At 40.2% G+C, this 22,416-nt stretch overlaps 1 protein-coding gene across 11 annotated transcripts in view; it reads left to right on the forward strand.

The window, feature by feature from the left end:
* GIGYF2 (GRB10 interacting GYF protein 2) overlaps window positions 1-22,416 on the forward strand; it is a 182,014-nt gene that overhangs the window by 136,136 nt on the left and 23,462 nt on the right. For all 11 annotated transcript variants that reach the window (XM_074189692.1, XM_074189688.1, XM_074189689.1 and 8 more), the window contains 7 exons: window positions 7,039-7,130; window positions 8,245-8,352; window positions 8,936-9,036; window positions 10,327-10,427; window positions 11,591-11,752; window positions 15,381-15,539; window positions 19,001-19,237. In XM_074189692.1, the coding sequence (XP_074045793.1) occupies window positions 7,039-7,130; window positions 8,245-8,352; window positions 8,936-9,036; window positions 10,327-10,427; window positions 11,591-11,752; window positions 15,381-15,539; window positions 19,001-19,237 (960 nt within the window). The remainder of the gene's footprint in view (window positions 1-7,038; window positions 7,131-8,244; window positions 8,353-8,935; window positions 9,037-10,326; window positions 10,428-11,590; window positions 11,753-15,380; window positions 15,540-19,000; window positions 19,238-22,416) is intronic.

Raw genomic sequence — 22,416 nt, forward strand, 5'->3', positions numbered from 1 at the left:
ATTCAGAGAAACTCATATGAAGTGGTCTGGTATAGAGCACTGTAAAACTAGGAGGACAAATATGCAGTGATCTCAAGTCACGTGAATGAAAATGTTCAATAATACTCTGATAACTAAAGATCTTTGTGCCAGCATAACCTAGTTTAAAAATAGAAGTTTGCTGAAAGTGCAAGATTTATAAAGTAGAAATTAACTTTTTAAAATGAGACATATGGATCAGTGACTTTATATTTCTTCCCAAAATCTATGTTCTGATCCTGTTACAGTTTTCTTTTGTGGCCAGAAATTTAAAAAATTGGCTAGAGAATTTAAAAAAAAACAAACAGGGAATCTCACTGCTTCGTACTTAAAAGCATTTCTGAACATATTAAACAATGTACATTTTTATGGCGCAAGCATATTCTTTCATTGTATTTTATTGCCAACATCCGGGCCTTTTTGAGAGACCCATATTCTACTATTGTATGGAGAGGCATTTAATAGCTGGAGGAGGAATATTCAGTTTTCTAGTCTTATTTTTATGAATGAAGAAACAAGTTGCTTTCTACCCTGGTTTGAAAGAACCTGTTATAAATAACTGTCCTGTGACTGCCCTGTTAATAAACATCAGGCAGTTTTAATAATCTGACTCTGGAGCTTGATGGCTCTGAAATTAGTTTTTCTTGAAGGTCATATAGTTGAGCCCTTGGAATAGAAAGTAGATCAGATGAACGGAGAAACTAGAAGGCCCTCTGAGTTTTTAGAAGATGATCACTCATTAGTCTAAAATAGTGTTTTGTAGCTTTCAGAGGCTAGGTTAATGAACTTGAGTGCTTTGATATTTCAGATGTCCTTCCCCGCCCCCCGCCCCCCGCCCCCCAGCTGCTTTTCACTCTAATTCATTCTTGATAAAGCTGCCAAAATATACCTCCACCCTGACAATGCATTTCTTTCTTTTTTGCTATTTTATTTTTATTTTTCAACTACACATCATGAAAGCCTTTCAACATTCATCAAACTGCCTATTCATAAGTTACACATTTTTCCATCATGCTGCCTTTCCATCCTCTAACCTCATGCCTTCTCAGTGACGAACAGTCCTGTAAAAGTTGTACATGTGCACCCATGTTCAACATGCCCATGTATTAGTCATTTTGTGTATGTGGAATTAGAAAAAGGAAGAAACCATGGGATAGGAAGGAAAAAATATAAGAGAAGTTTTTTAAAAAGCGAACATAGTATCCATTCAGATTCTCTCGGATTTTTTGTTGTTTTTTTTCCTCTGAATGTGAATATCATTGTCCATAACAGATCCCCCAGGTTGTCCTAGCCCTCTGAACTGCTGAGAGGAGCTGCATCCATAAAAGATAAATTTACAATGTTGTTGTTAATGTGGACAATGTTCTTGGCTCTGCTCCTTTACTCAGCATCAATTCATGTAATTCTTTCCATGTTTCTAATGTCTGACCATTCATAGTTTCTTTTTAGGTTTTTGCAAGGCAAGTGGGGTTAAGTGGCTTGTCCAAGGCCACACAGCTAGGTAATTATTAAGTGTCTGAGACCAGATTTGAACCCAGGTACTCCTGACTCCAGGGCCTGTGCTCTATCCACTGTGCCACCTAGCTTCCCCCATTCCTAGTTTCTTATAGAACAATAGTACTCCATAACATTCAAATACCCTAACTTGTTCAACCATTCCCCAGTTAATGGGCATCCCCTCAATTTCCATTTCTTTTCCACTTCAAAAAGAGCTGCTATAAATATTTGTGAACGTGGTAAGACTTTTCCCATTTTTTTTATGATTTTTTAAAAAATGTCGTCCTAGGGGCAGCTAGGTGGCACAGTGGATAGAGCACTGGCCCTGGAGTCAGGAGGAACTGAGTTCAAATCTGGTCTCAGACACTTAATAATTACCTAGCTGTGTGGCCTTGGGCAAGCCACTTAACCCCATTTGCCTTGCAAAAAACTAAAAAAGAAAAGAAAAGAAAAATATAGTCCTAGTATTTGTAATGCTGGGTCAAAGGGTTTGATTAGTTTTCTTGCTCTTTGAACATAGTTCCATATTTCTCTCCAGAATGGTTGGATTAGATCACCACTCCACCAATAGTGCATCAATGTCCCAATCTTCCCACACTCTATCCAACCTGATGTTGCATTTCTTTTTTTATTTTATTTTTATTTTACATTATTTTATTTATTTAGTTTTAAGTTTTTGCAAGTTTTTTCTCTCTTCTTTCCTTCCCTCCTCCCCCTGACAGAAATTAATATAATAATATAGACTCAACATCTATGATCATGCTAAACATAGATCCATATTATGCTTTGAAAGAAGAATCACATCCAAATGGAAGAGAAAAAAATTAGAAAAAAGACATTTCATAAGACAAGATTTTTTAAAAATTGAAAATGATAAGCTTTGTTCTACATTTGAACTCCACAGTTCCTTTCTGGATTTGGATGACATTTTCCATCAAAACCTTTTATGGTTGTCTTTGATTATTGTCCTGCTAAAATGAACTAGTCCATCATAGTTGTTCATCACCCAGTGTTGCTGTTAGTGTGTATAATGTTCTTCTGGTTCTGTTCACTTCACTCAGCATTAGTTGCACAAATTTTTCCAGGCTTTTCTGAAGTCCTGTCCATTATGGTCCCCACCCCCACCCTCACCCCCCATTTTTTTTCTTTTTGCAAGGCAATAGGGTTAAGTGACTTGCCCAGGGTCACACAACTAGGTGATTATTAAGTGTCTGAGGGTAGATTAAAATTCAGGTCCTCCTGACTACAAGGCTGGTGCTGTATCTACTGAGCCACCTAGCTGCCCCTTCCCTTATGATTTCTTACAGAAAAATAGTATTCCATCACATTCATATGCCTTTACTTGGTCAGCCTTTCCCCAATTGATGAGCATCCCTTCAATTTCCAGTTCATTTCCACTACAAAAAGAGCTGATATAAATATTTTTATCCATGTGAGTTTTTTACTTTTTTCTCATGATCTCTTTGGAATATAGCAGTGGTATGGTCACAATGCATTTTTTTTTTTAGGTTTTTGCAAGGCAAATGGGGTTGAGTGGCTTGCCCAAGGCCACACAGCTAGGTAATTATTAAGTGTCTGAGACCGGATTTGAACCCAGGTACTCCTGACTCCAAGGCCAGTGCTTTATCCACTACACCACCCAGCCACCCCATGCATTTCTTAACTATCTGAATCCCTGTCTTCCTTCAGAGCCTCAGAAAAGCCTTATTGAAATCTCAGTTTGAATTGATATCTTCCTCCTTAGAGTTTGTTGTCTTAACATCTCCTTCACTTCTGTAACCTAATGGCCCTTTGAGTCTTTGTGGTAGCTGGGAGGCTCTCCAGCACCCAGCACTGCCAGGGCTAGCTAGCCATGGGCACCATTGATGCTTGGATGGATTGCGGTCCTCTGGTGGACAAAACCTCTAACTTAAAGGATGCTTCTCTGTTTTTAGTCTTCTTATGATTCTTTAGCAAATGTTTTAAATTATATAGGCTCAACAAAAATTAAAAAGAAATAAAATAAATTATATAGGCTTTTTTTTAACCTGTAATTCACTCTAGTTTCCAGAAGGAAACTTGCTGTTAATATTGTTTCTCTTGAAGGGTCTGTATCCTAATGTAGGGTTTTTGATTGTTTTTTCTTAATCTCTCTATGAAAAGTATGTTAGTTTTCGGTCATATTTATTCCAGTTTTCCTCAAGTCATCATTCTTCATCTTGCTCCTTTTTGCTGTTCAGTTCCTTTAAAAAAAAAAGGATAAAAGCAATCTTTACTTGCTGCTCCCACTTGCTCCCAGCTACTTTACCCCATTTCTTCCCATCCATTCTTCCTCCTTCTCTCCTGCCATCTTTACAGATTGACTTTCCTTGCCATCTCTTGTCTAAGAGTTGCCAATATGATGTTTTAGTTGCTCAGTTGATGCTCTCTTTTTCCTTAAACTTTTGGAAGTCTGTCTCGGTTTTGATTATTCATTCTTCCTCAGCATTCTTTCTTAATTTTGGCTTTCATGTCCTGCTATCTTTTCCTTATCCAATTTTTCTCACTTTTTTTCTTACTTGAACTTGCTGGATCATTGTCTCTATGTACTTTAAAGCTGGAGGCCTCCATTTTTTAGACTCCCTTTTGTTTTCTTTGTATTATTGCTAATCCTGCTGTTTCATAGAAGTTCTGTAATTCAGTTTTTTCTTGACAACAGTCCTATAGCTCAAGGACCTCAGCTTGAATCTACTTCCATTCCTACTTCTCAGTACCTCAAACCTGTCTTTCTTCCAACTTTGCTAATCTTCTTAATGGCATCAGTGTCTTCATGTTCAACTGGATTGGAATCTTCAGTTATCTTGTATGTTCCTTTGCTGTTATTTCTCATATCCAGGCACTTTCCAGATCTTGTCAAATTTATTTTTAAAACATTGTCACTCACTGATATCACACTGGTTCAGGTCCATTTCTTTTTTCTTTTTTTTTCTGGCTTGTGGCCTCCTTAATTGGTTTTTCTCTTCCCTTCTAATCCCTACTTTGTAAGAAAAAATGCATTTTGTTGACTCCTGGTGCCTTTCCTGCTTATTTAATCACCATGTGTGATAAAGGAAAACTAGTTAAAAATAAAATATCAGACTGCTCCTGGCTGTGTGTTTGTGTGTGTGTGTGTGTATACACGCATAACGTGTATTGTTTAATCCTTATACCTCAAGAGTTCTCCCTAACAAAGGAGTTGTTTTTCATTAACTCTTCTTTGGGGTCTTCATTATTGTTTTAGTTACTCCTCTTGTGATCTTTGAATTGTATTATTCTTTTGGTTATGTTTAGTTTGCTCTGCATATATTCTTAGTAATATTCCTACATTTCTCAGAATTCATTTGTTTTTGTCATTTCTTTCTATATAGTAACATTTTCAGTTATGAGAGAAAGTAGTTCTCTCAGTTTTTTTGACTATTTCCCCATGTGGTTGTTTCCAGTTCTTTACTACTATAAAAAGTGTTTCTTTGAAATTTTTGCCATGTTGGTTCCTGTATTTCTCTCTTTGACTTTGTTTTTTTTTGTTTGTTTGTTTGTTTGTTTTTTGGTGATGATGCAATGGGGTTGAGTGACTTGACCAAAGTCACACAATTAGGTAATTATTAAGTGTCTGTTGTCAGATTTGAATTCGGGTCCTCCTGACTCTAGGCCAGTACTCTACCTGTCTTTGACTTTTTGGGGGATATATGCGTAGCCATGAGATTGCCGGTTCAAAGGGTACGAACAGTTTAGTCAGTTGAATAATTCTTAAATTAAAATCTTGAATGGTTGAATGACTTTCTCACCTTCACCAGTTTTGCCTCCGTGTGCAGTAGTAGTCTATTGTGTGTATTTTTGTCAGTTGTATCAGTGTTTTGTTGACAATATTTGGTGCAAATGTTTTTCCTCATTTGGGGGGGGGGGTATATGAGTGCATTTAAGGAAGCCCTAGTAGATGACTGTTTTAATAACTAGTTAGAAGTTGAATTCTCTCTTGATATTATTCATGCAAACAGTTTTAGATTATTTTTGTTATACAGATTGTCTGGTTTATCGTTTTAAAAATCTAATCTTTTCCTTGGGTTAAACCATTATGAAAAAATGCCTGATCTTAATCTGACCTTTTATATTCATCTGGTAAATCTGCTTTGTGGTTATTGTTCCATAATATTTCATCCTTTCTGTCTAAAATTGTCTGCTAAAATTATCTTATTGAGGGGCAGCTAGGTAGCATAATGGATAAAGCACCAGCCTTGGAGTCAGAAGTACCTGGGTTCAAATCTGGTCTCAGACACTTAATAATGACCTAGCTGTGTGGCCTTGGGCAAGCCTGTTAACCCCATTTGCCTTGCCAAAAACCTAAAAAAAAAATCATCTTATTGAGCATGACCCCACCCCTGATCAAAAAAATTTATTTTAATATTTTCTACTTACATGTAGATAGATTTTTGATATTCATTTTAAAAAAATGAATTTTAAATTCTTTCCTCCCTTTTCCCTCCTCTGTTCTTGAGAAGCAATTTGTCGATCAAAAATCTCCAGTGTTTCCTTATTCATATTGGATAAATCAGACCTTGAGATACTAGTTTCCTGGAATCCTAGACACTTCCTCCTCTTCTCTTTGTACCTAGATATCTTTCAAGGTTTGCTGTAGGTACCTCTCAGGGGAGGCTTCACCAAACTTTTTTATTTTCCTAGTTGATGTCACTCTTATGGTGTTGCATATTATATTATGTGCTTATCAGTCATACTAAAATCTACCTCCCCATTACTTAAGGTTGCTCTTACAAGCAATGAATATAATCTAATAACCAATTTTGCCTCCACCAGGGCAGATCTAGAGATCTAGGTGGTCATATGATGCTTTCATCCATCAATAGAGTTGGTATCTCATTAATGTAGACTAGGAATTATCTTTTTTTTTTCTTAGATTTTTCAAGGCAATGGGGTTAAGTGGCTTGCCCAAGGCCACACAGCTAGGTCATTATTAAGTGTCTGAGACCGGATTTGAACCCAGGTACTCCTGACTCCAAGACCGGTGCTCCATCCACTACACCACCTAGCTGCCCCTGGGAATTATCTCTTAAGGGGAGAAAGATTTTGTTTGCTTGGGCTACCTTTGATTTCCTTTTCTGAATCTGTTTCCAAATAATTTCCATTTACTTTTTCTATCATTATACTTTTTTCTTGATGATTATTATTTTTTATACTTTTTATATTTACTACTATTCTTTATACTTTCATATATTAGGTTTGGCATGTAACACATCATTTCAGAAATTATCAAATCCAGCAAATTCTTAACTAACTTGAAATCACAGTTGAATTTTCTAACTTCATTTGTACACCCTAGCACTTAAGCTGCAAGAATCATTTGTTGTTGTTTTCCATATGAGAAGACTATTCCTGTCTGCTGTTCTGTGCCATTGCTGTGAGGGTTTAAGTTGACCTATAACTTTTCTGTTCAACCACTTGCCTGCTCTCTAGGAAAATCCAAACTTCTTTTTTGGCTTTTTCTGTAATTTGATGACAGCTTTTCTATTCTAGGGAGAACTGGACCAGGAACGACTGACAAGGCAACAGGAGCTCAATGCCTTATACCAGATGCAACATCTCCAATACCAGCAGTTCCTGATCCAGTAAGATCTTACTCCAGAAACTAAGGAGCTTCTCTATCCCACTGCCATAATGAGATCTGCCTTTTAGTCTTGTATCTTGATCAAAAAAGACATTGTTTACTGCTACTTTGTTAAGACAGCAAAAAGACTTTTAGCTGTAAGATCAGGGACTTCCAACTACTTTCAACACTGAGTGCATTATGAGGAGGGAAAAGGCAAGAGGGGCCAGAATAAAAGGATTCAAAGTATAGAAACAGAAGAAAATTGGAGGAGAAAGAATGGGTTTCCATCTCAAATTAGAAATCGTAGTCTTAATTTGTATTCATTCAGTTTTAATATCCATGATTTTCTGCTATGAGTAACATTGGTCAGCCCATATTGTCCTTTTGTCTAAATCTGGGTGCCACATTTTTGGGGGAGAAATTCAGAAGTTATCATGTGTCCAGGAAATAGCAATCAGAATGGTGAAAAGAACTGAATCTCTACAATTCAAGTCAGCAAACATTTTCTAAGGACCTTGTCTGTGGCAACTGCTATGCCACATACTAGGGATGAAAAGAAAGGCAAAAGGTCATCCCTTTCCTCAGCAGTGTTCCAAAAAGCCTCATAACCTCCAAAGGGAAGGGCAAATTGGCCCAACTGCTTCCAGAAGATGAACTTTTAGTTGAAATTGGGAGGAATCCAGGGAGTTATCAATATACTCTTCTTGCTTAAAAATTTTCTAGATGAGCTTCTGTCTCAGAAGACTTGATTATAAAGATAGGGAACACTCCGAATTTCTTCAGAACTTTTAGCAAAGACAAACCCTTCACCTTCTGGTGATCTGCAGGTGCTTTCTTGTATAGGGAAAGTTCAGTTCTTTGCTAGGAACTAGGACAGGTTTTTTACAGCTTGAATTGAGAAACTGACTTTCCCCTGTTTTGACTTTGTCACTCATGAGGAAATGGTGAAAGATGATTATTTGATTGACAGTGTCTAGGGACAAAGTCATACCTGAAACCATTATCGGTATCAGAAAGCGTTGGCTCTTGAGCCTGCAGAAAACTCTCATCTCCGCTCCTTGGACTCTTCGGGGACTTCTGGGCCTCCTAGTTGTTCATCTTGGTTCATCTGTCTTCTTCCCTTCTTTTTGAAGACAACAGTATGCTCAGGTGTTGGCGCAGCAACAGAAAGCGGCCCTCTCATCCCAGCAGCAGCAGCAGCTGGCGTTGCTCCTCCAGCAATTTCAAGCTCTGAAGATGAGGTAGGTGCTTATCCGTTTCCAAGAAGAATGAATCAGGAGCGACCTGAAGAGAACGAGAAGTGTTTTGGCACTGGGATGGCCAGTGGATGGATACCCAGAACAGAATGACAGATCAGTCTCCATCTGTTACTGGGCAGTCGGAGGGGTGTTTATGGATGTGATTTTTGAGTTGCTCCTGGAAAAAAGGAAAGCAAAGATGCTACTTTTCTGAAGCAAAGATGCAACTTTTCAGATGCTGCCAGCTTTTAACTTGGGGCTAAAGCAAGCTGGACCAAGAATCTGAGGTTGAATGAATATTTTAGTTTCTCCTCAAGCACACTGTTATTACTTAATTTCCATTATTTTTTTCCAGTGGGAAGTGACTCCCTTCACTCATTTATCTTCTAGAATTGGGCAACTGCTCAAACTATCATGGAATCCAAAGAGAAGCTTTTCTCTTCTCACAAGGATTTAATCTAGTGTGTGACTTTTGTATACAAGCACGAAAAAGTCCAAGCTAGCTTTTATGGAGCATGGTGAAACTAGAAATACTCCTTTGTTTGATCTTCAGCCATGATGTATTGTTCATTTTTCTTCTTTACAGAATATCAGAACAGAATCTGATTCCATCGGTCACTAGGTCTGTTTCAGTTCCTGACACTGGCTCTATTTGGGAACTTCAGTCAACAGCTTCACAACCTACAGGTAAAACCTTAGTTTTTGTCATCTGTTGTCACTGTTACTGGATTATGATGGAGTAATGCAGTTCTGAAAATTTATCAAAAAGAATTTAAATCATTTCTTTTTATTTTTGCAAGGCAATGGGGTTAAATTAAATGACTTACCCAAGGTCACACAGCTAGGAAATTAGTAAGTGTCTGCAGTTAAATTTAAACTCAAGTCCTCCTGACTCCAGGGCCTGTGCTCTATCCACAGCACCACCTAGCTGCCCCTAATCATTTCTTTTTTTTTTTTTTAACAATAACAAGTCATATTTTGCAGTTTCCAACAAAGTTGAGTAGATGATAAATAAAATATGAGACTTAGTCTCTGGGTTTGCGTGAGAAACAATGCAGTTGGATAACATTCCTGCTCTTGAATGTCTACCTTGGACATCTGCTTAGCATGGTTACAGCCATTGTGGAAAGGGATCTTGATCACCCTTCATTTCTTTGGAGAGAATAGAGTGACATTTTCTAATTTAAGGTAACTCTTCATGCTTGTGATTACTTTTTGCCCACACATACACACAGTGGTGAGTCTACCCTGAAGTGTCCTCTTTGGAAAAATGTGAAGTAATTTTAAACACCTAAAGTTTTTATCTAAAGAAATGTCTGTTTTGTTAGCATCATGATTTTTCTAGTGATGCTGTCTGATTGTGAGTCATAGAATGCTAGTCACAGTCCCTATAACCTTGAGGTTGGGTGTTCTCAAAGGGCCTTGGGGAGGTTCCCAGTGCCCATGAGTGCACTGTACCATCTTCCAAGAATAGCAAAATAGTTGTGCTTTCCTGAGAGTGCATGGGTTCTGATGGAGGAAATAGACTGCATGTGCCCTTGGGAACCCCACTGTATTAAGTCATCTAGAAGAAAGACTGGAAGAAGACTTACTCCGTCCAAGTCTATGCCACTTGGAGGGGCACCACAGTAAGGCAGGGAGGAGGGAAAACCTGGGGGGAAACCAAGAGAGCCAACCTGGTTGATTCCCTGAAAGATTCCTACCCTGCTGCTTCTGAGGCACTTTGCAGGGACACCACATCAAGGCAAAGGGGCTGCAGGTGGTTTCTGAGATGAGTCCTTAGCCAGGTGGATTTTGGGTATTTCTCTTTCAGAATCAAGCCTAGACTATTTCACATGTGACTCCATTGGTAGAAATGAGACAACAGGTTTCCTTTCTTCCAAAAACCAAACAAAACCTTTTAGATTCCCTCTGAGCTTTATTTCATGGGTCATCTATATGTATTGTAACCACTGTTGTTTTTTCCACATTTTACAGTCTGGGAAGGTAGTAGTGTTTGGGATCTTCCTCTTGAAACTTCGGCTCAGGGACCAGCTCTTGAACAGCTTCAGCAGCTTGAGAAAGCTAAGGCTGCCAAGGTCAGAGACCATCCTTCTGCATGCACTGCTCTTGCTGAACTTTTTGCAGTTCACACATCTGGTGTTCTGCCCCCCCCCCCCCAAAAAAAAAAAAACCTGAAAAGGAAAAAACCCCAAAACAAAAAGAACCCCTGGGAGAATTAGAGGAAAGAAGATTCATTTTTTGATGAGACTTCAGTGAAACTTGGTGTGTCTCTCTTTGCAAATATAAGTATTAGTTCATGCCAGAAAAAAAAAAACTGACATAAACATTACGACTACAAAAGACTTCATTTTACTCTAAAATATGACAGTCCTCCAATTTTAGTAGTTTGCCACATACTTATATATACTTAAAAAATAAAATAAAAATTATGGTGTTTTTTGACTTAATAGGATCCTGTTCATGCTCAAAAGAGTGGGATTTGAAGGTTTGACATTGTAGTAGTAATTTGCTAGAAATTGGGGATTCCTCTATAAATCAGAAACTCTTTCTGGTTTCCATTTCATGAACTGTCTGCTCTCTTTGTCACAGCTCATAGCTTAGCTTGACACCCTTCCAAAGTTCAAACTGTGATCATTGTCCAGCTCCTTTTGGAACTTCAGAGCTAGAAGGCGCCTCCACCCTCTCCTAGTCCAACCTGGGCCTGGCTCAGAACCTCCTCCATAATATGCCTGATGTGGGCTTGGTCACCCATCTTCTTTTGGAATGCCTCTCAGTATAACCCCATTCATTCCACTCAGGTCGCTGTCATTGTCGGCAAGTTTGGTCTCATTAAATATTTACAGATAACCAGAAGCCAGTTGGTGGAGCATGTTGCTGTTGAAGTTGTAAAATGGGATGTATGACAGGCAACATGTCTTGGTTGTCCTCTCTGGTTAGTAGTTTCTTTGTGGTGTCTAGAAAAGTGCCATGGAGAAGCTAGTTGCCTCTTTGTAGTGGAAATGATTGTTTCAGTACTGGTCAATTGAAGAAGGGATTATGGGGAGGTAAAAATGGGAAGGAAAGATTAACTGATTATTGCAGAAGAGCTTCAGGCTCTTTATAGCTTCGCATTCTTGGTTCCGAAAGGAGCTCGTGAGAATTCTGACCAATAGTGTGAACTTGACACTCTATAGGGAATGACAGAAGCCGCTCTTTGTTGTCTTAGCTCTTCATAGTCTCTTATGTGGTTTGTGTGCAGCTTGAACAAGAACGGAGAGAGGTGGAGATGAGGGCCAAGCGAGAAGAAGAGGAGAGGAAAAGGCAAGAAGAGCTCCGGAGGCAGCAGGAGGAGATCCTGAGGAGACAGCAGGAGGAGGAGAGGAAGAGACGGGAAGAGGAGGAGCTGGCCCGCAGGAAGCAGGTGAGGATGGTACCCAGAGAGACACAATCTTGAAGACTCACTGGAGGGGACACTCTTGAGTCGTCACTCGGTGGCTGCATATTTTGATTTCCCTTGCACTTGTAAACTGAGTCTTACTGAATGAATCTGATGGGAAAGGGCTATGTTTCCAATTTATTTGGAAGAATTTGTAGAATTTTTAGAGCCATATTTTGGAGTAGAAAGGTTTATTCTGCACTGTCTTCTCACCTTGGTGTAGCTTTGTGTACATTTTCAGTAAAGAGGAATTGGAGCATCAAAGTTACTGGAATCAGTTTCAACCACATACTGTCTGATCTTTGTCAGCAGCTTCATGTGTGGAACACAGAGTAGGCAATTAGTGTTCACTGACTGACAGATTGATTATTCCCATTGTTCTGCATTTTGTCAGGATAGAAGTGGAGATAAATGGAATGATGCCCATAAAGAATACATTCAGGAAGCCATAAAGGCAGAATTACATAGATGACTGTCCACCACTCATACAACTGAGAGAACATCTATTGGAAATGCCATAGCCAGAGAATGTTTAGACTGTAACTATACCATTAGAGAAAGAAGCTTGTATGCCTTCTACTTGTATGTCTGGTGTCAAGGAAAGCTTCCTCGACGAGGCACCAGCCACGGGACCTGTGGGGTGTTAGTGTTAGAGAACAACAATCCAGGCAGGGGAGAGTGGAGTCCAGAAGCAGGTTGGTTGAGGAGAGGTGTAATGACATGTGATCAGCAGCATCTGGACAACCTCCTTTTATTTTGGCCTTCTCACCTACGGGCTTGTGCATTTGTGTGTGCACGTGCACACATCCACACACACAATACTGCCGTGTTGGTTCTTGTACTCCATCCTCAAAGAGGACCAAAATTACATCACTCTGTTAGCATCAGCTTCCAAGTGACTGGCTGCTCAGACCAGTAGGAGCTTGGAATGCTCTAGCAGAGGGCAAGCGCAAGTAGTCTCTGTGAGTACTGGGGTGGCTTCTCTAAACCTATGCATCCTTCACAACCTCTCTGTATGCTGTCTGCCTCCTGGGAGAGCCCCTGGGTTTTCTTGGTATTCATCATTAGGTCCACATGAGCACAAGCAGGATGACTCATATGTGTGCACAATCCATGCTTAGATTGTGCATGGAGTCTTCTTTGAAGAAGTTTTTGTTCATTTTTTTCTACCATAGGACAGGATCCCTGCCTGCCTTGGTAATTGGATCAGAGTTAAGTAATAGGATAATCTTGAGGACCCCATTTCTATCCCCTTTCTTACACCAGGAGGTGAACAGTACAGTCCTTAAAGACTGCTCAGACCCCCGGCGGGCTGCTGAACCCCACTATAGCTTCCCATGAGGAGAGGACCCTGTGGCCTGAATTGCCTGCATGTCCATGCTCTGCTTCTTTGTCATTTGCCTGTCCCCACGGGACTTTGAGATTGGAATGGGAAAGTGGTCTGGGTGATAGGCTTTTTGTTGGTGCATAAATTGGATTGGAGTGAGGCAGAGTTGCACGAAGTTGTTTTCCTCATTCTCTCTTGCAGTGGCTAGACAGTCATGACAACAGGTGATGGCTCTCGATGCAGTGGTTGACTTTAACATCTTGGATATTTAGCCAAGCTCTAAGCACTCCACAGCCCCTGCTTCAGCCGCCCTCAGGGCCATAGAAACAAACTGTTCTCTTTCCCCCATTCTACCAGTGGAAGATTTCATATCTTTGAGGTAGATCCCTCAACCCTCACTCCCACCACTCCAACTCACCAATGGGTTTGAGGTCCCCCTTGGTTACCCTCAACCTGGTTTAGCCCATTTGCTGAAATGATTTACTGGAATGTGGCCACTGAGCATGCTTCAGCTTCTTAGAGCCACAGGTGAGAGTTAGGTGGCTCAGGTGGACATTACAAGGGGAAAAGCAATCCTGAAAAAGACTCGGCAGAGCCAGTAGTCTTTCTTGAACACACCCTATCCATAAACACACATACACACACAAAAACACACCTACGTGGTAGCTGTTTTTTTTACTTGCCACTGCTCTCCATCCTAAAGTGACCCCATCTCACAAATTCAGCTACTGATTTTATTTATGGTAACCTAGCATTAGAACAGATTTTTAAAGCAGTAGATGCCCATTACAGCTCCCTGTCAAGTGTCACCCCATCTTCCCCCAAACCCTTCATTAACTGGTGCTAGCCAATCATGTTTGTGACCATAGTTAACTGTTGGAAAATTCTTATTAATCTGCATCCTTGAGACTTCTCTTCAGTTTGAGTTGAGGCTTCTAGAGGCTAAAAACTCACATTTTTCATGTGAGCATTTGAGATATAGGGAAGCCAGGCAGTCCTTTGCAGGCCCTTCCATCCACTGTCCCAAACTCATTGAACCCATTGTCTCATCTAGTCCCCATCCTGATCGCTGTCCTAGACATCTTTCAGTTTGGTCAGAATCCCAAGATGAACTGTTAGGTACAGACAGGTTCCAGTATGGACGGGGCTGGAGAGAGGGACTGGGATCAGGTCTGCAGGGGCTTTGTACCTGACTCTCTAGGTGACCACTACAGAGTATCACTGAGGAGGGTAGGAACCTGGATCAGGCTTGAGCTTAAGGAAAGGGATAGTGAAGAGAGTGGTTAGCAGGCCATGGCCACAATCCAAGCCAAGAAAAATGAGGACCTTAACTCATCTGGTAGCTGTGGAAGAGGATATGGGGGAGCTGGTTATGGTACGTTTGACAACTGAAGAGAGCTAGTGAGAAGTCGAATTCTGAGGTTATATCTCTGGGAGATGGGAAGGGTGGGGGCATGTTGGGAATATTGAGAGAAGGAGAGTGACTGCTGCTTTAGCCAGGCTGAGTTGGATAGTCTCTGGGATGTCCTTGTTGAAATGTCCAGTGGGCAGTTGGTTATGGTCTGGTACTCAGGAGAGGGACTATAGCTGGGTATAAGCACTGGCATAGAGGTGATAATTAAGCCCTTGATCACTGATGATCAGGTCACTGTGGGAGAACAAGACCAAGGCAGAGCCTTGGGGAGTAATGAGGATTAGGGGATGGGCCAACAGGCAACAGAGTAGGAACTCTTGAAAGAGGAGAATTGAAGGAGAACATGGTCATAAAACCCAGAGGAGAGAGCCTCTGGGCATAGAGAGAGACTATTTAGTAGCAATAGATCCATCTGAGAGATCAAGAGAGTTGGGGCCTAAAAAAGACTCCCTGACTTGTCAAGTGAAAGATTGTTGGTGCCAATGAACCAAGCATTACCAGTGAAGGAGTGAGGTCAGAAGCTGCCATACAAAAAGCTGGTCCCTGGGGGAATGGCAGGGTGGTGGTCTACATTCTAAGGTAGGTAAGGCCAAGGCAGGTTTGGCATCCCTTTGAGAGATTGACATAGTATTTTGTACAGATACTACCATGGGCTACTGATGTTTTCAATGGGGAATCCTGGCTGCCAGGCCAGTTTCTACCTGGCTCCTTTTACAGGGAGTACAGGAATGCTTATTTCGGGGGGGGGGGGGAGATTCTCAATCATTAAAGGAGTTTATAGATGTCCTCAGCCTATTCCTAGGATGCCTGCTTCACTCTGAATTTTAGCTGACAAATTTTAGATCTCTTTTGAACATCCTTGTGTCCTTCAGGAAGAAGCCCTCAGACGCCAGAGGGAACAAGAAATGGCCCTAAGACGACAGCGGGAGGAAGAGGAGCGACAGCAGCAGGAAGAAGCACTTAGGAGGCTTGAGGAGAGAAGGAGAGAAGAGGAAGAGAGACGGCAGCGGGAAGAGCTGTTACGGAAGCAGGTGGGCTTGGGGATTTCACCTTGCTCCTTTTGGGGGGGGGGGGTCAGGGAACTTATGGTGGTTCAGAGGAAGGATTCAGGAAGAATCTTTCTGAACTCGGTAACCAATTGCCTTGTGATCGATAAGGTTGAAGATTGAGAGCTGGGAAGACTTTATAGTTGAGGAAACTGAGGCCCCATGGGGTCCAAGGTCGTACAGGTCCTCAGTGGCAGAGTTAAGTCTGATTCCTTCTTCAGGTCTCTTTGCCCTCCTCCATACTTAGCCCAGTGCTCAGCACATTTGACTGACTCCTTATGACCCTGTATGGAATTTTCTTGGCAAAGATACTGGAGTGCTTTGTCCTTTTCTTCTGCAGTAGATTAAGGCAAACAATTGAAGTGATTTACCTAAGGTCCCCCACCTAGGAAGTGTCTGAGGCTGAATTTGAACTTGGGTCTTCCTATCTCCCAATCCATCACATTCTCTGTTGTGGTACCACCTAGCTGCTCAGAGTAGGTAGACATTTATTAGTTATTGACAAACTGATTCCATTTCTACTCTCACTGCTAAATTACCTTCCTTGGAGCCAATATTTCTTTTGACCAGCAAAATATACCCATGTTTATTCCTTTTCTGTTATTTAAGTATCATTTCAAGGAATACTGAGATGGTGTAATGGACTCCCTAGAGTCAGGAGAACCTGAGTCCAAATCTGGCCTCAGACACTTGACTCTTACTGGCTGTGTGACCTTAGGCAAGTCACTTAAATCTGATTGCCTCATATCCAGGGCTGTCTCTAGTTCACTGGACCTAGATGGTTAGTGGGGGAAAAAGAGGCCAGTGTTATGGATACTAGCACTCAACTCATTCTCTTGCTTGTTATGCCATCAACTCCCTAATGTCATGGTCTTCTTAGAGAACAAAAGACAAACATCATAACCTTCTTCATCATCATCATCATCATCTCATCATTTCTAGGAATATTATGATAGGAATTTTTCAGTATAATTTTTAAAAACTTTTATTTTTAATATATGGCATAAAATATACATTTCCATAACATTTTACTTAATTTTTTAAAAAGATGATTACCGGGGCGGCTAGGTGGCACAGTGGATAAAGCATCGGCCCTGGAGTTAGGAGTACCTGGGTTCAAATCCGGTCTCAGACACTTAATAATTACCTAGCTGTGTGGCCTTGGGCAAGCCACTTAACCCCATTTGCCTTGCAAAAACCTAAAAAAAAAAAAGATGATTACCCATGAAACTGTAAATCTATTATGTACAGCTTGCTATTCCTTTTAAATATATAATAGAATTATCATATAAATTTTTTCCCTTCCCCAACTTCACCCTAGATACAGGGCTGTGTGTGTGTGTTTATACAATCATTCTCCATATACTTTTAATTATCACTTTTTCTGGATACAGTTAGCATCTTCACATGTCCTTTTTAGTTAATTTGGGTATTTATAATATTCAAAAATTAATTACTTGGGGCAGCCAGGTGGCACAGTGGATAGAGCATCGACCCTGGAGTCACAAGTACCTGAGTTCAAATCCAGCCTCAGACACTTAATAGTGATATAGCTGTGTGGCCTTGGGCAAGCCATTTAACCCCATTGTCTTGCCAAAAAAACAAAACCTAAAAAAATGAATCAATCAAAGTTGTTCTTAAAACAGTTCTGCTGTTACTGTGTACAAAGTTCTCTGGGTTCTGCTCATGTCATCCTTCAATTCTTCATTTCATGCCATTCTGTCCATGTGCTTTTTAAATCATTAAGCTCATTTTTTTTATAGTACAGTAGTATTCTATCACAATTAGATGCTGCAGCTTGTTTAACTATTACCTAATTGATGATCATCCCTGCAATTTCCAGCTCATTACCACCACAAAAAAGAACTGCTATATTTTTGTGTTCTTTTTCTTTTTCTCTAATTATCTTTGTAAATAAACCTCATAGCAGCATTGATGGATCAAAAGGAATAGGCAGTTTAATAACTCTTTGGACATAATTTCAGTTTGCTATCCAGAATCATTGGATCAGTTCACAGTTCCACCCACAATGAACATGGCCCAATTTTTCCACATCTGTCACTTTCCCCTTCAATCATTTTAGTCAATCTGAAAGGTGTAAAATGATATCTCAAGGTTGTTTTAAGATGTCTTTGTCTAATCATGATTTAGGGCATTTTTTCATATGACTGTAAATTAATTTCCGTTCTTCATCAGAAAACTGCCTGTTCATATCCTATTGACTATCAGTAATTCCTATTATTATAGATTTCAAAAAGTTATTTTTATATTTTAAATATGATAAACTGTCCATAAATTTGTTTTTTCCAATTTTTTGTTTTCCTTCTATTCTTAGCTACAGTTGTTTTATTTATACAAAACCTTTTTAACTTAATGTCATCAAAATCATGTCTTACACCTCCCTCTGCCAACTCTTGCTTATTCACACATTGTTTTATCAATCCATAACTCTGGTAAATATGTTCCAGTATGTTTCATGTTCTTCTAATTTCCTTGTAATACCTCCATATCTAGGTCATGTATCCATTTTGACCATATCTTGGTAAATGGTGAAAAATATTAATCTAGGATCAATTTCTGCCAGACTACTTTCCAGTTTTTCCAACATTTTTATCCAAATAATGAATTCTTATCTCCAAAGCTTAAAACTTTACATTTGTCAAATACAAGGTCACTATGTTTGTTTGCTATTGTAAATTGTATGTCTACTCTGTTCCATTGATTTACCTTTGTATTTTAGCCAGTATCAGATAGTTTTGATAATTATTGCCTTATAGTATAGTTTAAGATCTGATGCTACTAAACCTTCCTTTACATTTTTTTAATCATTAGGTCCTTCAATAGTCTTGACTTTGTTCTTTTCTAATTCAGTAAAATAATTTTTTGGTCATTTAATTGGTAATTTAATTTAGTTTAGGTAAAATTAGCTTTTAAAATCCTACAGTCAGCAGCATTTATCTAGCTGCTAATAAATTTGAATTGTAAGCCATGAATGGCCTTCAACTTCAAAATGTAACATTCTTTCACTGATTGCCCTGACTGTCTAATGTGTTAAGTTACTTGGAAAACAGAGTTCTAGGATTTGCATGGCTTTTAGAAGCCCTTCCTTGGCTGTGATTCTGTGTGAAGTCATTTTTCTATAAGCATGAAGGCCAGATGTAGGGACTGCATAGTATGAAGCCTGGGTGAAAGAGGAAATATTTGGAATGAGTCCAGAATCAAAGCTGACTCAGCAGGTCCATGATTTAGCAGGTGAAGAGACAGATGCCTTACCTGGAGACAATCTTGAGTATGAGAATTTCTTTCAAGATAATGTCCTCCTTGACTCGCCATGAGTAGTTTGAATGACCCTGGCCTACTTAAGAGTGGCCAGGAATTAGTGCCCCTCCAGAGTGACCCAGGGTTTTTTCAATGCTTTTATGTCTTTTGTCTTTCTTTCTGGGAAGGAAGAGGAGGCTGCCAAATGGGCCAGGGAAGAAGAGGAAGCTCAGCGGCGGCTTGAGGAGAACCGACTGCGGATGGAAGAGGAGGCAGCCAGGCTGCGGCATGAGGAGGAGGAACGGAAGCGCAAGGAGATGGAGCTCCAGCGGCAGAAGGAACTGATGAGGCAGAGGCAGCAGCAGCAGGAAGCCCTGCGGCGCCTCCAGCAGCAGCAGCAGCAGCAGCAGCTTGCCCAGATGAAGGTGAGCTGACTCTCTGCAAAGGAGATGGGGTCAGGCAAAGAATTTTCTTACAAAGGAATTCAGTGGAGTAGCAGAGCTAGGTCCTTAGAGCTTCAGGGGGAAGGAGCGGGAAAATACTTCCAGTAGGCAAATAGTCTAGCCTATGTCACAGGGACTTTAGGGAAATGTGCAGACTAAATAGGTTGAGGAAACTTTCTTTGAAAGGGAGTAGGAGAATTGTTAACAGAAGTAGATAAGGGCCAGATCAGGGAGGACTTTGGGATCAGGAACATACATCTTGTTCTACTGACGTTGGAAAGCCATTGCAGACTTTGTAGAAGGGTAATGAGGTTTACAGCTTCTTTTATATGACACATAATGCCAGGATGGTTTGGAAAAGGGTAAGACACCAAGCAAAACACCAAGCTCACAATGATGGTAACCTGTTATAGGATCGTGACAGCAAGAATGAAAAGGAAAACAATAAAATTGAATGTGGAGGAGGAGCAAAGGGAGAGGTCAAGTAGTAAAGGTTGTCTTCACCCTAGATTGACCAGGAATGATTTTGCCATTGATTTAGAATGAAAGATGCTAAGCCTGGTGAAAAGATTTTTCTATGCTTGCTGTCTACCAGACCTAAAGAGATTTGAGACTGAAGTTCAAGAGAGAAGCCAAGGTTACAGATATGGATTATTAATTTTCTTTTTGAATCTTCTCTATGAAGGTGGGAATTGAAATGATGAAGATGAGCTCTCCAAGTGTAGGAGGGAGAATTGGGACCCCTTTGGAGGAAAAGTTTCATTCTTCCAAAGAAGCCAAAATAACTTTTTTTTTAAGGTTTTTACAAGGCAGATGGGGTTAAGTAGCTTGCCCAAGGCCACACAGCTAGGTAATTATTAAATGTCTGAGACTGGATTTGAACCCAGGTACTCCTGACTCCAGACCCAGTGCTTTATCCACTGCACCACCTAGCCCCCCCCCCCCCAAGTATCTTTTAAAAAAAAAATTTATCCATTGTAGTATAATATCAGTCATTTTATAGTTAGGGAAAAAAGGAAGAGAGAGAAAGGAATTGGATGATGTGAGAAATCAGTGGAGGAACAAAGAAGGGGAAAATTGGAAGTCTCTAAACAAAGGAAGTTTTTCGAAAAGAAGGCTGGTTGTACATTTACATGTACATTTACAATCCAGGGTTGGGATGGGGGATGGAGAGGAATACCAAACATTTGAAAAGTGAAGAGAATGAAGACAAGATTGCTATGAGACCCTGGAGTTGACCCTTTACCCCCATTCTTCACCACCCCAGTCCTCAAACATGTGTTGGTAAGAGTTGAGATGATGAAAATGGAGCACAGTTTTGCTTGATTGCTAATGGCCAGATCTCACACATTTTTCCCTCTGCATATCTCACCATATATTGCAGCTTTTTTTTTTTTTTCCAACACCAACAACTCTGTCATGGGTGGATCACATTCTTTATGATAAGTCCATCTCAAAAGTTACTTCCATATTTTTCCACCATTGCTGATCGCAGCTCCCTCCTTTCATATTTCTCCACTACCATGTACTATATTTTCTCTCTCCTTTCACTCTGACTCTGCTGTAGGGTCACTGAGTGGCGCAGCAGACAGATCTCCGGCTCTGAAGCCAAGAGGCCCTGAGCCCCCATATCACTCCTTAGACCCCAGCATCCACCTGGCCCTATGGTCCCGGACAGGCCTTCCAATCCCAGCCCCTTGCAAGAAGTAAAAAAGAAAATGTGTTTTATCTGACCATTCTCCCCCCATTGTCCATCCTCTCCTCCATCACTCACATCACCCCCCCCCTTCCCACTGTCCCCCCTTTCTTACTCCAGATGCCTATACCCCACCTCTGATGAGAGCCAAGATTCCCTCATTCCCCCTTCCATATCATTGCAATAGCTCATTGTAATAAAGAAAAATCTTATATGAAATATTGTGGCCTATTCCCCGTCTCCTTTTTCTTTCTCCCATTCCATTTCCCTTTTTTTCTATTGACTTCATTTTTACACCATATTTTATCTTCGAATTCAGCTTTCTCCTGTGCTACAACTATAAAAGCTCCCTCTACCTGCTCTGTTAACTGAGAAGGTTCATATAAGTATTATTATCAATGTCATTTTTCTATGCAGGAATACATGCACTTCATCCTCATTAAGTCCCTCATATTTTTCCCTTCTCCTCCCATATCTATGCTTCACCTGAGTCCTGTATTTGAAGATCAAACCTTCTGTTCAGCTCTGGCCATTCCAACAGGAACATATGAAATTCCCCTGGTTCATTGAAAGTCCATCTTTTTCCCTGGAAGAGGACATTCAGCCTTGCTGGGTAGTTCATTCTTGGCTGCATTTTAAGCTCTTTTGCCTTCTGGTATATTATATTCCAAGCCCTACGAGCTTCCAATGTAGTTGCTGCTAAGTCCTGTGTGATCCTGACTGTAGCTCCACGATATTTGAACTGGGTCCTTCTGGCTGCTTGTAATATTTTCTCTTTGACTTGGGAGTTCTGGAACTTGGCTATAATATTCCTAAGGGTTGGCCTTTTGGGATCTCTTTCTCAGGGGGATTGGTGGATTCTCTCCATTTCTATTTTGCCCTCTGCTTCTAGAATATCAGGACAATTTTCCTGTAGTAATTCTTTGAAAATGATGTCAAGGCTCTTTTCCTGATGATGACTTTCAGGTATTCCAATAATTTTTAAATTATCTTTCCTAAGTCTGTTTTCCATGTTAGTTGTTTTTTCAATGAGATGTTTCACATTTTCTTCTAATTTTTCATTTTTTTTGATTTTGAAATATTGAGTCCTGGTTTCTCGTAAATTCATCAATCTCCCTGAAGTTCTCTTCTTTGTCTGAAGGATTTGTTCTCCTCAGAGTTTTCTTATCTCTTTTTTCCATCTGGCCAATTTTGGTTTTTAAAGCATTCTCCTCAATAACTTTTTGAACTGTTTTATCCATTTGACCTAAGCTGGTTTTTAGCATGCTATTTTCTTCAGCATTTTTTTGGATTTTCCTGACTAAGCTGCTGACTTCATTTTCATGTTTTTCCTGCATCTCTCTCATTTCTTTTCCCAGTTTTTCTTGTAACTCCCTCATTTGATTTTCAAAGTCCTTTTTGAGCTCTGTCATAGCCTTAGCCCAATTTCCGTTTTTCTTGGAGTCTTTAGATGCAGGAGCTTGTG

This window comes from Macrotis lagotis, chromosome 5 (assembly GCF_037893015.1).
Source record: "Macrotis lagotis isolate mMagLag1 chromosome 5, bilby.v1.9.chrom.fasta, whole genome shotgun sequence".
In the NCBI taxonomy this organism is placed as follows: Eukaryota; Metazoa; Chordata; class Mammalia; order Peramelemorphia; family Peramelidae; genus Macrotis; species Macrotis lagotis.